This window comes from Purpureocillium lilacinum, assembly GCF_023168085.1.
Source record: "Purpureocillium lilacinum CBS 284.36 DNA, scaffold_2, whole genome shotgun sequence".
NCBI lineage: Eukaryota > Fungi > Ascomycota > Sordariomycetes > Hypocreales > Ophiocordycipitaceae > Purpureocillium > Purpureocillium lilacinum.
In genome coordinates, this window is record NW_027072112.1 from 523,734 (window position 1) to 535,091 (window position 11,358).

At 63.5% G+C, this 11,358-nt stretch overlaps 6 protein-coding genes across 6 annotated transcripts; 2 read left to right on the plus strand and 4 right to left on the minus strand.

Moving 5' to 3' along the window:
• Nucleotides 1-30: 30 nt before the first annotated feature.
• On the plus strand, nucleotides 31-2,418 carry PLICBS_001972 (uncharacterized protein; the record flags this gene model as incomplete). The annotated part of the gene is made up of 1 exon (XM_018321588.2): nucleotides 31-2,418. The coding sequence occupies one exon, from the start codon at nucleotides 31-33 to the stop codon at nucleotides 2,416-2,418; it is 2,388 nt and encodes a 795-aa protein (XP_018179067.2).
• A 477-nt stretch (nucleotides 2,419-2,895) lies between these two features.
• PLICBS_001973 (N-terminal acetyltransferase A complex catalytic subunit ard1) lies at nucleotides 2,896-3,879 on the minus strand (the record flags this gene model as incomplete). Its single annotated transcript, XM_018321589.2, has 2 exons — nucleotides 2,896-3,362; nucleotides 3,567-3,879. The coding sequence occupies 2 exons, from the start codon at nucleotides 3,877-3,879 to the stop codon at nucleotides 2,896-2,898; spliced, it is 780 nt and encodes a 259-aa protein (XP_018179068.2).
• Nucleotides 3,880-4,726: 847 nt separating this feature from the next.
• Nucleotides 4,727-6,694, minus strand: PLICBS_001974 (putative methionine--tRNA ligase, cytoplasmic protein rar1; the record flags this gene model as incomplete). Its single annotated transcript, XM_018321590.2, has 1 exon — nucleotides 4,727-6,694. The coding sequence occupies one exon, from the start codon at nucleotides 6,692-6,694 to the stop codon at nucleotides 4,727-4,729; it is 1,968 nt and encodes a 655-aa protein (XP_018179069.2).
• Nucleotides 6,695-7,285: 591 nt separating this feature from the next.
• PLICBS_001975 (uncharacterized protein) lies at nucleotides 7,286-7,741 on the plus strand (the record flags this gene model as incomplete). The annotated part of the gene is made up of 1 exon (XM_018321591.2): nucleotides 7,286-7,741. The coding sequence occupies one exon, from the start codon at nucleotides 7,286-7,288 to the stop codon at nucleotides 7,739-7,741; it is 456 nt and encodes a 151-aa protein (XP_018179070.2).
• A 179-nt stretch (nucleotides 7,742-7,920) lies between these two features.
• PLICBS_001976 (uncharacterized protein) lies at nucleotides 7,921-8,701 on the minus strand (the record flags this gene model as incomplete). The annotated part of the gene is made up of 3 exons (XM_018321592.2): nucleotides 7,921-7,945; nucleotides 7,998-8,506; nucleotides 8,648-8,701. The coding sequence occupies 3 exons, from the start codon at nucleotides 8,699-8,701 to the stop codon at nucleotides 7,921-7,923; spliced, it is 588 nt and encodes a 195-aa protein (XP_018179071.2).
• Nucleotides 8,702-9,346: 645 nt separating this feature from the next.
• On the minus strand, nucleotides 9,347-10,166 carry PLICBS_001977 (uncharacterized protein; the record flags this gene model as incomplete). The annotated part of the gene is made up of 2 exons (XM_018321593.2): nucleotides 9,347-9,666; nucleotides 9,797-10,166. 2 exons carry the CDS (start codon nucleotides 10,164-10,166, stop codon nucleotides 9,347-9,349), a joined length of 690 nt encoding a protein of 229 aa, XP_018179072.1.
• Between the last annotated feature and the right edge of the window lie 1,192 nt (nucleotides 10,167-11,358).

An 11,358-nucleotide genomic window follows, 5' to 3' on the forward strand; every position in this document is an offset into this window, starting at 1 on the left:
TCGCAGTACATCTCCCGCTGTCCACGGATGATGAACAATAGAAACATCGCTACCGACAGCAACCTCCACGTCCACGTGGAGGAGGCCCCCCCGCCGCCGTACTCGGAGACGGACATATACTCCAACTCGGGCGCCGGGCCTCGAACACCGACCGTCGCCAACACGGCAACCTCGCCTCGCACCGACGATGGCGCGTCGCGCGTCTCGTCCTCGACCTCGACGGGCGAGCCGGTCTTGACGCCGCCCGACACTCCGCGCACCGCCTCCAACCCACAGCAGCAGCAGCAGCAGCAGCAGCAGTCTCAGCCCCAGCCCGGCGCCGCCTTATACTTTGAGACGCGGCCGCCGACGCTCACCCCCACCGCCGCCGAGACACTCGTCCACACCGTGAGCGTCGACGGCTCCTCAACACCCGACGACGTGCCCTACCGCGCTGAGTGGGCGGCCCGCGACGTCACCGCCCAGGACTGGGCTACCTTTGTCAACTTCCTGCTACCTGATCACACCACGCGCGGCAACGAGGCCGTCATCGACCGCAAGCTCAGGGCCGAGGGCCATAGCGACACGTCGTCTCACGCCGAGGCGCAGCTCGGCCATGTCCGGGAGTCGGGCCCCGAGGCCGTCCGCCGCAGGGAAGACGCCGAGGCGACGGTCCGTCAGTGGAACGATGGCTTCTTCGGTCCCCGCGGCATCAGCATTCAGCTCGCGAGGCTAGACGACCCGGCGCCGATGCCCGGGTCGTGGGATGCGGCGTTCGACTTGGGCACGCCGGAGCAGCAACGGGAGCGTGGGCAGCAGCAGCGCGAGAGAGCCCAGCAGCAGCAGGAGCAGGCCCGGCAGCAACGGGAACAAGCCCAACAGCAGCGCGAACAGGCTCAGCAGCAACGCCAACAGCAGGGTGGCCGTGGCCGGACGTGGGGCGGCTTCAACATCGACGGCGACCGCGTCAGCTTCGGCGACAAGTTCGTCGCCGACTCCAACGGGCTGCGCATCGGCAGCCTCATCATGGACTCGAGCGGCATTCGCATGGGCGCCGGCGACGGGGCCGGCCAGTCGGGAACGAGGGGCATTGGACCACAGCCGCAGCCGCAGCCGCCGACGGGGTCCTTTGCGGGACCGAGCAGGCACGGGTTCGGAAACCATCACCATGGCCGTCATGACTACCACGGGTACGGCGATCGCCACCGCCGCGGCCACGATATGGGCTGGGGCTGGGGCGGTCACGGCCACCAGGGCGGCGGGCCACATGGTCCCGATCACCACGAAAGGGGCCGGCACTCCGACCGCAAGGGGCGCCATCATCGCTCCGAGTCGGCCGACTCGACATCCTCGAGCTCCTCCTCGTCTTCGTCGAGCTCAGAATCGTCCATCGGATCCCTCCCCGACTACGACGATGTCAAGGACCAGCAGATGCCTCTGTACCTGGCTCGCCTTCAAGACTGGACGGCCCACCCCGATCAGCACCGCAGCAAGGGCGACGTCAAGCAGCTCAAGGCCGAGCTCAAGGAGGCCAAGGCCGCCCCCGTGGACCCCAACATGGACAAGAAGGCCCTCCGCGCGCAGATCAAGGCCCTGACGCAGGCCTGGAAGCAGCTCAAGAAGCACCAGCGGAACGTCCGCAAGGCCACGAGGCGGGAGCGCAAGCAGAGGCGCAGGGCGGAGAAGCGGGAGCGGAGGCAGCACAGGCGGGACATGAGGCGATCGCGCCGGGACGTCAGAAAGGGCCGCTCGGTCCCTGCGCCTCCGGGTATGCCTGCCATACCCGCCATGCCTGCCATGGCTGCACCCCCCGCGCCGCCTGCACCACCGGCTCCTGCTGCCCCTGCGGCGCCCCCGGCACCCCCCGCGCCGCATGCCTGGCATGGCGGATGCGGTTCTCGTGGCGGCCATGGCCCGTTCCCGGGCCCGCCTCAGAACATATTCGGGCCGTCAGGGCCGTTCGGCTCCCGCGGCGTCTTCGGCCCGGGTGGACTCTTTGGCGGTCCCGGCGGTCGCGGGAACCACTGCAGCTGGGGCGGTAGAGGCGGCGGCGGCGGCGGCGGCGGTCCGTTCGGCGGGCGGGGAGGCTGGGGCGGTCCCGGCGGTCCGTGGGGAGCAAGCGCCAGCCGGTCCGCGCCGGGCGCCTGGCCAGACGAGAAGCAGGACGACTACAGCGCACCCGATGGCCAGGGCCAGGGCCAGGAGTCAGGGGTGGCCACGCCACCACCCAGCGCCGCTGCGGCCGCGCAGTACCGGACCGCCGACGAGCTCGAGTCGGAGATTCAGCGCAAGACGACGGCGGCCATCGACCTCGAGAACGGGGCCGAGAAGCGCGCCGTGGAGAAGGAGCTCGAGGCCCTGACGGAGAAGCTCGAGCAGGTGCGCCTCCAGGCCGATGAGGCGTATGCGAGGGAACTGGCGGCGCAGTACGGCCAGTAGGGGAGCGGTATCTCTCTATCTCTCTCTCTCTCTACGCCCCCTTGGTTATCTACGTGTACTACTTAATGCATCGTGCGTGTTTCTCAAGGTCGTTTCTTTGGCGTTCAGGGGGGAAGAAGGTTTGGCGGGCATTTTGGTTAGGTATATCGCTGGATGAACACCCGGTAACGTGAAATATGACATGAAAAATCTCCCATTAAAACCCTGACTCCACGTGTCCTGCCTGGCCATGGTGATGGATGAAAATGTCCTGGCCTTTCGATGCAGTGTATGGTATGGTATGGTAGATGCTTTTCTCTAAACCCCCCCACTCGCCCCTTTTCCGTGATGATGCACCAGCCACTCTGTCAACCGCTTTCTCTTCCTCACGCAAACGGTGCTGCTGCCGCTGCCGACAGATACTCCTCACGCTTTGCTCCCCCGCCGGATCGCATGCCCCAGGACGCGCCTCAGCCAACGCCGTAGACGCCGGCCTCTCTAGTGCTTGCTCTCGACCTTTTCCACCAAGTCGCCGACGCCGAGCCCCCGCCCGACGGCGACCTTGATCTTCCTGCCCTCGCCATCCTTGGGCTGCCCATCTGCGGTGGCCGCGGCGGCACTCTTCTTGTTCTTCTCCGGGTCACGGCCAACCTCGCCCACGGCCTCGCCCTCGTCGACGCCCTCGGAGCCAGCGTCTCCGCTACCGTTCGTTGTCGTCGTCGCGGCGGCCGCGGTGTTGGTCTCGTCGCCGCCCTCGGCTTCCAAGGCCTCGTTGACCTGCGCGCGGATGTCGTCGAGGTCGAGGCGCATGCAGAAGGCGTCCTCGCCGTCGGCGTAGTACTTTGCCTCGGTCTTCTCGTTCTTGAAGCGCAGCGTGTCCTCGTAGAGGTGCCGCGCGGCGGCGTTGGAGACGCGCACGTGCAGGGAGACGTACTTTGCCTGAAAGGTTTCCACCATGGCGAGCTCTAGACGGCACCATCATCGTGTCCGTCAGCTTGATCTGTCCTGTGTTCTTCTTCTTTTTCTCCATCTCCTACTCTTTCCGGATCGCAGGCAGACAGACAAGGGACGAGACAGGGCGAAAGATGGATAGGGCACAGGTGAAGGAGGAGAGACACGGGAGGGTGAAAAGGGGGGGCAAGAGAGGGGGGGGGCGAGGAAGGACTCACGGCTCTGGCGCATCAGCTTCTCGGCGATGCCCAAGCGGCGGTGGGTGCGCATGACGCTGAGGCTGGTGATGTGGCCGTGGGGCACGCCGTCGGCGGGCTCCTCCTCCATCTTGGCGAGCACGTAGCCGACGATCTTGGGGTACTCGTAGGGCGAGGAGCGCGGGCGGCTGGCGTCGACGGCCACGAAGCTGAGCTGCGGCCACGACAGCGCGTGGTACAGGTAGTACTTGAGGAAGTAGTTCTCGGGCAGGTTCTCGAGGTTGGCGTGCTGGATGAGCGGCAGGTCCGCGCTGGTGAGGAGCCGGATGTCCATGGCGGGCGGGCGCTGCTGCTGCTGCTGCTGCTGATTCTGCTGCTGTTGCTGTTGCTACTAAGTGATGCTCGTCGCTGTTGTTGTCGTTGCCGTCGTCGACGTCGACGTTCCTGTCGTGGATGTTCGTCGTGGGTTGGTGGTGGTGGTGGTGGTGGTGATTGTGCGCCCGGGACACGACACGACGAGATGGAAGGCTATGACAGCGGCCCAATGGCGACGAGGAGCTGGGCGCGGGAACGTCGAAGGAGCGGGAGGACGCTGTCGTGGGAGAGGAAGACGGGAGGTGAACTCGCCGGACGGAAGAGGACGACGATGCGACAGTAGGTGGGCAGGCGGGCAGCTTTCGACGCTCGACGTCTGGCCGCCCAAAATCGTCTGGCGCTGCCCCTCTGTTCGGTGGGCGCGGCCGCTGTCGGAATTTAGTGGGCCGAAGCGCCGTCCAGCAGCAGCGCACCTCCTGGCCGTCCCCCGTTCCGCGATGCTCCACCATTGCTACTAAACAACACCGCCGCATGAGCTTTGCTACACTTTGCGACTTTCGAACGAAGGACAGGCAGGCATAAATGTTAAAGGCATCCTTTATAATTGACATGTCATCCAGATACAGTGGCACCATGGCGCTCGTGAGTAGCTAGGACGCATCCCTACATTCAATTCTCGCAGTCTAGAGTCTCTCTACAGTACATTCTCATGCAGACATGCGCTTCCCATCCATGCATCGCCTCGTGCCCATCTGCGCCGACCCAATCAGCCAAGCAATCACCACGCCGCGCCCGTCCCGCCATGCTCGAAATCGTTCAGAAGCGCTCCAAACATCCCCTCTCTAGTTCGCGCTCGCCTCTAGAGTCTACTGCTTGCCTCGGATGGGCAGGTCTTTCGTCACCTCCGCCGACGGCGCCGCCATGCCGCCCGCCGCCGACGCCTGGTCCTGGGCCTTGGTGTCGACGCTGTTGGCGTGATTGACGCTGTTGGCGACCTTGTCCACGATATCGCCCGCCTTTTCCTTGGCCGCCTCGGCCGCCTTCTGGGCCTTCTTGGCCTTCTTCTTCTCCTTCTCTTCCTGCTTCTTCTTCTTGGCCGCCTCCTCGGCAGCGCGAGACTCGGCCGACCCGCCGTACGCCTGCTTCCACTCCGCCACCTTCTTGTCGTCTATCCTCGTGAAGAGGTACGCCGCCTTGCCGATCTTGTGGCCGCCCTTGAGCGTCTCGGGGGCCCAGGTGTCGGGGATGAGGCCGAGCGTCGTGTTGAGCTGCTTGCAGATGGCCTCGGAAGTCGAGGGCATGTAAGGCGACGCCAACGAGGCGAGCAGGTGGCACAGGTTGAGCGCCAGGCCGATGACGGTGTGGGTCCGCTCAGGGTTCTCCGCCAGGTTCGTGTTGTCCAGGCGGTACTGGAGCAGCAAGTTGCCCTCGGTGCTGATCTCCATGAGCTTCTTGACGCCGGCGCGCAGGTGGACGCCCTCCATGAGGTCGACGTATTCCTTAAGAAGGCCGTTGACGCGCGATATCCAGGCAGGAAAGTCAAACGTCTCGTCAGAGAAGGACGCCGAGAACTCGGGGATAGTGCCGTCCAACTTGGCGTTGACGAACTTGACGATGCGGTTGACAAAGTTGCCAAAGTTGGCCAGCAGCTCGCTGTTGTTGGCCTGCGCAAACGCCTGCCACTCAAACTGCGTGTCGCTCGTCTCGGGGCGGTTCGACAGCAGGTAGTATCTCCACACTGAAGGCGAGAGGCCAATGTCCTTGACCTGGTTGCCGAAAACACCGATGCCTCTCGACTTGGAGAACTTGCCGTTCTCGTAGTTGAGGTACTCGGCCGTCGACAGATGGTTGAGCATGGTCCAATTGTACTCGGTGCCAATCTCAGAGCCGGGGAAAATGACGGTATGGAAGGGCACGTTGTCCTTGCCCATGAACTGGTACAGCGTCACCTCGTCCGGGTTCTTCCACCACTGCTCCCACTCGTCCGTGTAGTTGGCCGTGATGGAAGGATAGCCGATGCAGGCGTCGAACCACACGTAAATGACCTTCTTCTCGTACCCGGGCAGGGGAATAGGCACACCCCATTTCAGGTCGCGCGTGATGCTCCGACCCTCCAGGCCCTTTGTCAGCCACGACTGCGTGATGCTGACGCCGTTCTGCGGCCAGCCGTACTTCTTGTGTGCATCCTGGAACCACTTCTCGATATCGGGCTGCAGCTTGTTGAGCAGCAGGAAGATGTGTTTCGTATCCCTGGGGATCGGCTGGGCCCCGTCAATCTTGCAGCGGGGGTTGATCAGCTCGAAGGGGTCGAGCAGGCCACCGCACTTGTCACACTGGTCTCCTCTCGCGTCGTCGTAGCCGCACTTGGGGCAGGTACCCTCGACAAATCGGTCGGCGAGGTAGCCGTCGTGCTTCTCGCAGTAGGGCTGGGTGGTGGTGCGCTCCTCGAGGAGACCCTTCTCGTGCAGCTTCAGGAAGATGTCCTGGACGATCTCGGTCTGCTTCTCCGTGGTGGTGCGGCCAAAGTAGTCGAAGCCAATCTCGAACCAGTCGTAGACTTCCTTGTGCTTGGCGTGGAACTCGTCGCAGAGCTGCTGCGGCGTCTGGCCCGTCTCGAGCGCCTTGGTCTCGGTGGCGGTGCCGTACTCGTCGGTGCCGCAGATGTAGATGGTCGGGCGGTCGCGCAGCCTGCTGAACCGGGCGTAGACGTCGGCGCTGAGGACGCTGCCCACGACGTTGCCCAGGTGCGGCACGTTGTTGACGTAGGGGAGGGCGCTCGTGATGAGCGTGTTCTTCTTGCCCTTGACAGGGAGGATGGGGTTTTCGACGCCCATTGCAACGGTTCTCTATCGGTTTCGCGCTTCGAACGGTGCTCGGGAAATAGGCGCAAGGATACAGGCGGCAGTCGCAGAACTCGCCACGCAAAACGGTCTTATAAAGCACGGTTGCAAACCCTCAAGCGCAAACTGACTCACCGCGATGTCGCACTTTTGACTTGGAGGGGCACCGTCGTCGGAGGGTCGAAGTTGGCCCAGAGGCGTCACGTGTGAGGGGCACTTGCGCTTCCCAGCGGCGCACCCCGCGGTGCGAAGTACCCTGTACGTACCGGCACTGGCACAACCAATATGTCAGCGACTCGAACGGCAAGACCAGGCGATGAATCTAACATTTTATACACACCGAACGTCCGTTGTAAACAACCTATAAACAGGCAACCTTTGTCCTTGGATTGCAATTGAGCCCCGTCGCTCAGCGACTGCATCGCACAAAGAACTCGAAAGGCGTTCGACCCGGTATTGAAGCGGCACCGTACCAGACTCATCCAATTTCTTCATCCTCCTGGCCTCGCTCAGTTGAATCTGAAATCGCAGTTGCCCACGACACAACAGACGGAGCACTTAAACCACGGTCGCACTCACATCACAATGCCGGAAGACCCCCTCGAAGACGTCTTCAACCTCGAGGACCGCTTCTACCAGCAAGGCTACACGCAGGGCCTCCAAGACGGCACCGCAGCCGGCCGCGCCGAGGGCCGCTCCTTTGGCATGCAAAAGGGCTTCGAGAAGTTCGTCGAGAGCGGCCGCCTCGCCAGCCGGGCCGTCGTCTGGGCCAACCGCATGCCGCCCACGAACCAGGAGCAGACTGGTGAAGCCGGGCCGTCGTCCGAAGCGGCCGATGGCGTGGCTAGCCTGGAGCGAGGGTGCACGCTCCCGCCGATCGCCAGCAACGCGCGGCTCGACAAGAACGTCAGGTTGCTCTACGCGCTGGTGGAGCCGGACACACTGTCAACGGAGAACACGGACGAGGCGGTGCAGGACTTTGACGACCGCGTGAAGAGAGCGCAGGGCAAGGCCAAGGTCGTGGAACGCATGGTTGGCTAGACTCGTTTTTTGCATCGCATACCCGGCGTAGGATTTCTCACTTGACAATTATGGGTACATTATCACGCACGGAGTTGGGACAGAGTCATGGGAACATTGGATATGTCAAACAACATAGGGAATACAAATCTATACCCTCCGGTCCACGGTCTGTCTTATGTACACAACGCCACGCTCATCTATTGGAACGTCCGGCAAGGATATCTGCAAAATCGTTAGTAAATGAATCAATGAGTAGTCGGTTGGGCCAACTCACCCCTGGGGGTACGAGTTCTCCTCCGTCAGTTCGTACTTGTGCACGTCCCACGCCCCAGACGTCAGGCTCTGTCCGCTCGGCAGCGGGGGCAGGCCGTCCACGAACACGTCCTTGGCCACGTCCTTGGGCGCAGCCTTCTCGAGCGCCTTGGCCAGGCCCAGCGTCTCGCCCTCCTGCTTGGCCGCGACGAGCTGCTTCTGGCCAGCCTCGCCAATGAGCTCGACCTTGGGCGCCGCGGCGCTGCCCACCGTCAGGAGCTGCACGACGTCGCCCTGGCCCATGACGCTGAGCTTCGGGTACGAGCGGCGGTGGTCGCGCTTCCAGTAGGGGTTGTCGGCGATGTCGCCCGCGGGGATCGTCACGGGGTCGTCGTAGGCGAGCGGGTCGTTGGAGCCGGGCGGCGGGTTGCGGTACCACGGGTTGAGGGGCACGCCGCTGGAGCGGTTCGGGTCGATGGCGAAGGCCTTGCGCACCGTCTCCCAGATGCCCGTGGACTGGAGGGTTTGTTTCTGCGCGAGCGACTCGCGTTAGTGACGGCTGCTCCCCGAGGGTGAGGTGTGTGCGACGATTTGACGCCGCAGGCAGAGAGGGTGGGATCTGGCGAGGCCAATTGAGCCCGCCACGGCGGATCGGGGCGGCATTGAGCGTACCTTGGAGATGGACATGACGCCACCGGCGGCCTTGGCCACCACCTTGGACGACATTTTCGCGATCGCGTTGACGGGATGCGGTGGTGATGTTGAGGGAGGCCGGAAGTGAGGTCGAATCAGAGCGATGGCATTGGCGATCTGCCACCGGAGGCGGGATTACCCGACATATTGCCGGGTTCGTCCACGACGGCCTACCCGGCACTTCAAGATGTCCCAAGCTTGACACCGTTTCCGCGGCTGAAAAGCATGCAATTACTCTGCCTTTCAGTATGTTGTGTTTATTTGTTATAGATCTCATCACTCGATGTGAAATCTATGACTTGAGTCACGGTGAACGTGGTCCATAGAGTCCAATGTCCGCTCATGCGTTAGCCAAGTCTCATGCAGATACTCACCCAACACACGCTCATTCGCGAGTTCAACCATTGTGAGCGAGGTAATCATTGAGAAGGACTACAACCGGCGAGCGCCATGCCTGCTTGAGAACATTTCGTATCAACATAGTGTGAGAGTACATAGTCCAATGACGCTTTGCACCGCTTGCTTTCTATCCTCCACGTCTATTGCGTCCGCCCCCTCCCTCCCCGGCAAAAAGCACAACTCAACCCTTCACGCACAAAGCTCAACGACGCCGGAGCGCGAGAAAGTACGGCGACGCGAACGATAGTGGGCATCCCGTGCGCGCAGAGAGACTGCCCCTCAGTCCTTCTTCTTGAGCTCCTCGACCAGCGCCTTGACGCGGTCGACCGTGGCCGCGGGGCCGCCGGCCTCGGCGACGAGGACCTTGCCGGCCTTGTCGACGACGAAGACGCCGCGCTGGGTGCCCTTGGGCTGCTTGCGCAGGCCAATGGCGGCGATGAGGGTCGCCTGCGGGTCGCACAGCAGCGGGTACTGCAGGCGCTGCTTCTCCTTGAAGGTGGTGTTGGCCTTGGGCGAGTCGGCGCTCAGGCCGTAGATGGCGAGCCCGTCGGCCGTAAGGGGCTCGTAGGAGTCGCGGAAGAGGCAGACCTGGTTGGTGCCTGCGCGCCGTCCCTGCGGTCAGCGACTGAACATTCATCTCTGCGAATACTCTAGGCAACATGGAGCTTGCCATGGGAGAGGGAGTTGGGTGGCCAAAGAGGTGCGCAGAGGGAAAGGGGGGGAACTCACAGCCGGGCGTAGATGCCTTGGGGTAAGTGAACAGCACAACGCCGGACTTGCTCTCGTCAACGAGCTTCTTGAGGCTCGTCTTCTGGCCGTCGTTGGTCTCGACCTCGCCGCCGAAGCTCTCCAGGTCGATGACATCGCCCACGGCGACCTTCTTGCCGTCCTCCTTCTTCTCAGCCTTGGCGACGTCCTCCTCGGCCTTGGCCGGCGCAGCGCGCGCGACAGCCTCCTCGACCTTGTCGGCGACCTTGGCAGCGGCCTTCTTGGGCTTGCCGGCAGGCGGCTTGGCCTTGGACGCCGCCTTCTTCTTGGGAGCCGGGGCCGGGGCCGGCGGCGGCGCGGGCGCCTTGCGCTTGCGCAGCTCGACGGGCATGATGATGATGATGATGCGACAGAGGTGCTGGAGGGTGTGTGGTGTAGCGAATTTCACACAGCACGGCGCGGGCGCGGGGGGGATGGGGATGGGCCGGTCGCACGAAGATGCGCACGGGAGGCAGAGGGCGCGAGATGAGGACCGAAGAGGTCAGAGATGAAGCACAAGCTGGGCAACGACGAGGAGGAGGACGAGGAGGAGGAGGCTGGGGGGCACACAACAACAACGGCGAGCGCGCACAAACATGCAAGCTGTCGTCGCAGGAGCGAGAGCTTGCCCGCCCACTCAATCAATCAGCACCGCTGTCGTGCTCCAGCCAACGGCCCGCGACCAATCACCAGGCGCGGGCGCACCGTTTCGCAACCCCAAACGGAGGAGCTCTTGGCCCAAGCTCCCCGTCAAGGTCAAGTCTAGCCCGAGGTCAGGTCGGTTGCTGGTGGTCCCCGCTGTTGCGACCGACACCACGCAGGTCCCATCGGGTCCCTTCCATCGTCCCCATTGGGGGGTGGTCCGGGTGCCCTACATCGGGGTCCAGTCCAGTGAGGTGTGCCTGGAGGCGGCCGCGCACGCTGCTGTGGGGTCCGGGTAGCCGCCCGCATCGATCAGCCCAGGGACTGGGGGAGCCTCAGCGGTCCGTAACTTACTGAGCCTGGAACAGGGCTGTCTGATGGGCACCACCACTATTCGCCAGGCACTATTCGCCAGGCCGGGGGGCCCCCTGGCACTTGGCGAGACCGTTTCGAACCCCCAATGGCTCCCAAGGCCCAACACCGAATGCCGACCCAGCGCGCGAAACAGTGGCTCACCTTCAGTGCCGCCACCCACTACAGCTCACAAGTCACAAGCGCCCTGTGCCCCAGCACGCGATCAAGACCTGCAGTGCACCCCTCCGAGTCCAACGAACAAACGAGAGCCCTAGGTACATACGCCTCGTCCCCAGACCGGTTCAGAGAATCTCTCGGCTGCGGCTCCCGGCGCCGCACGTCGCATCCACCATCCGCCGTGCCCCCCTTTCCTGACAAGGGCGACGGCTTCCCTTCCCCCGGGCAGCAGCGCAGCACTCCTCCATCACATCCAGACGACGCCATGGATCCTCGGGTGAGTTCGGAAACCATCACGCCCCGGCTCGCATGCCCTGCCACCATGCACGAGGACAGTGCTAATCTCGCTCGGAGTAGAAATTCATGGCTCC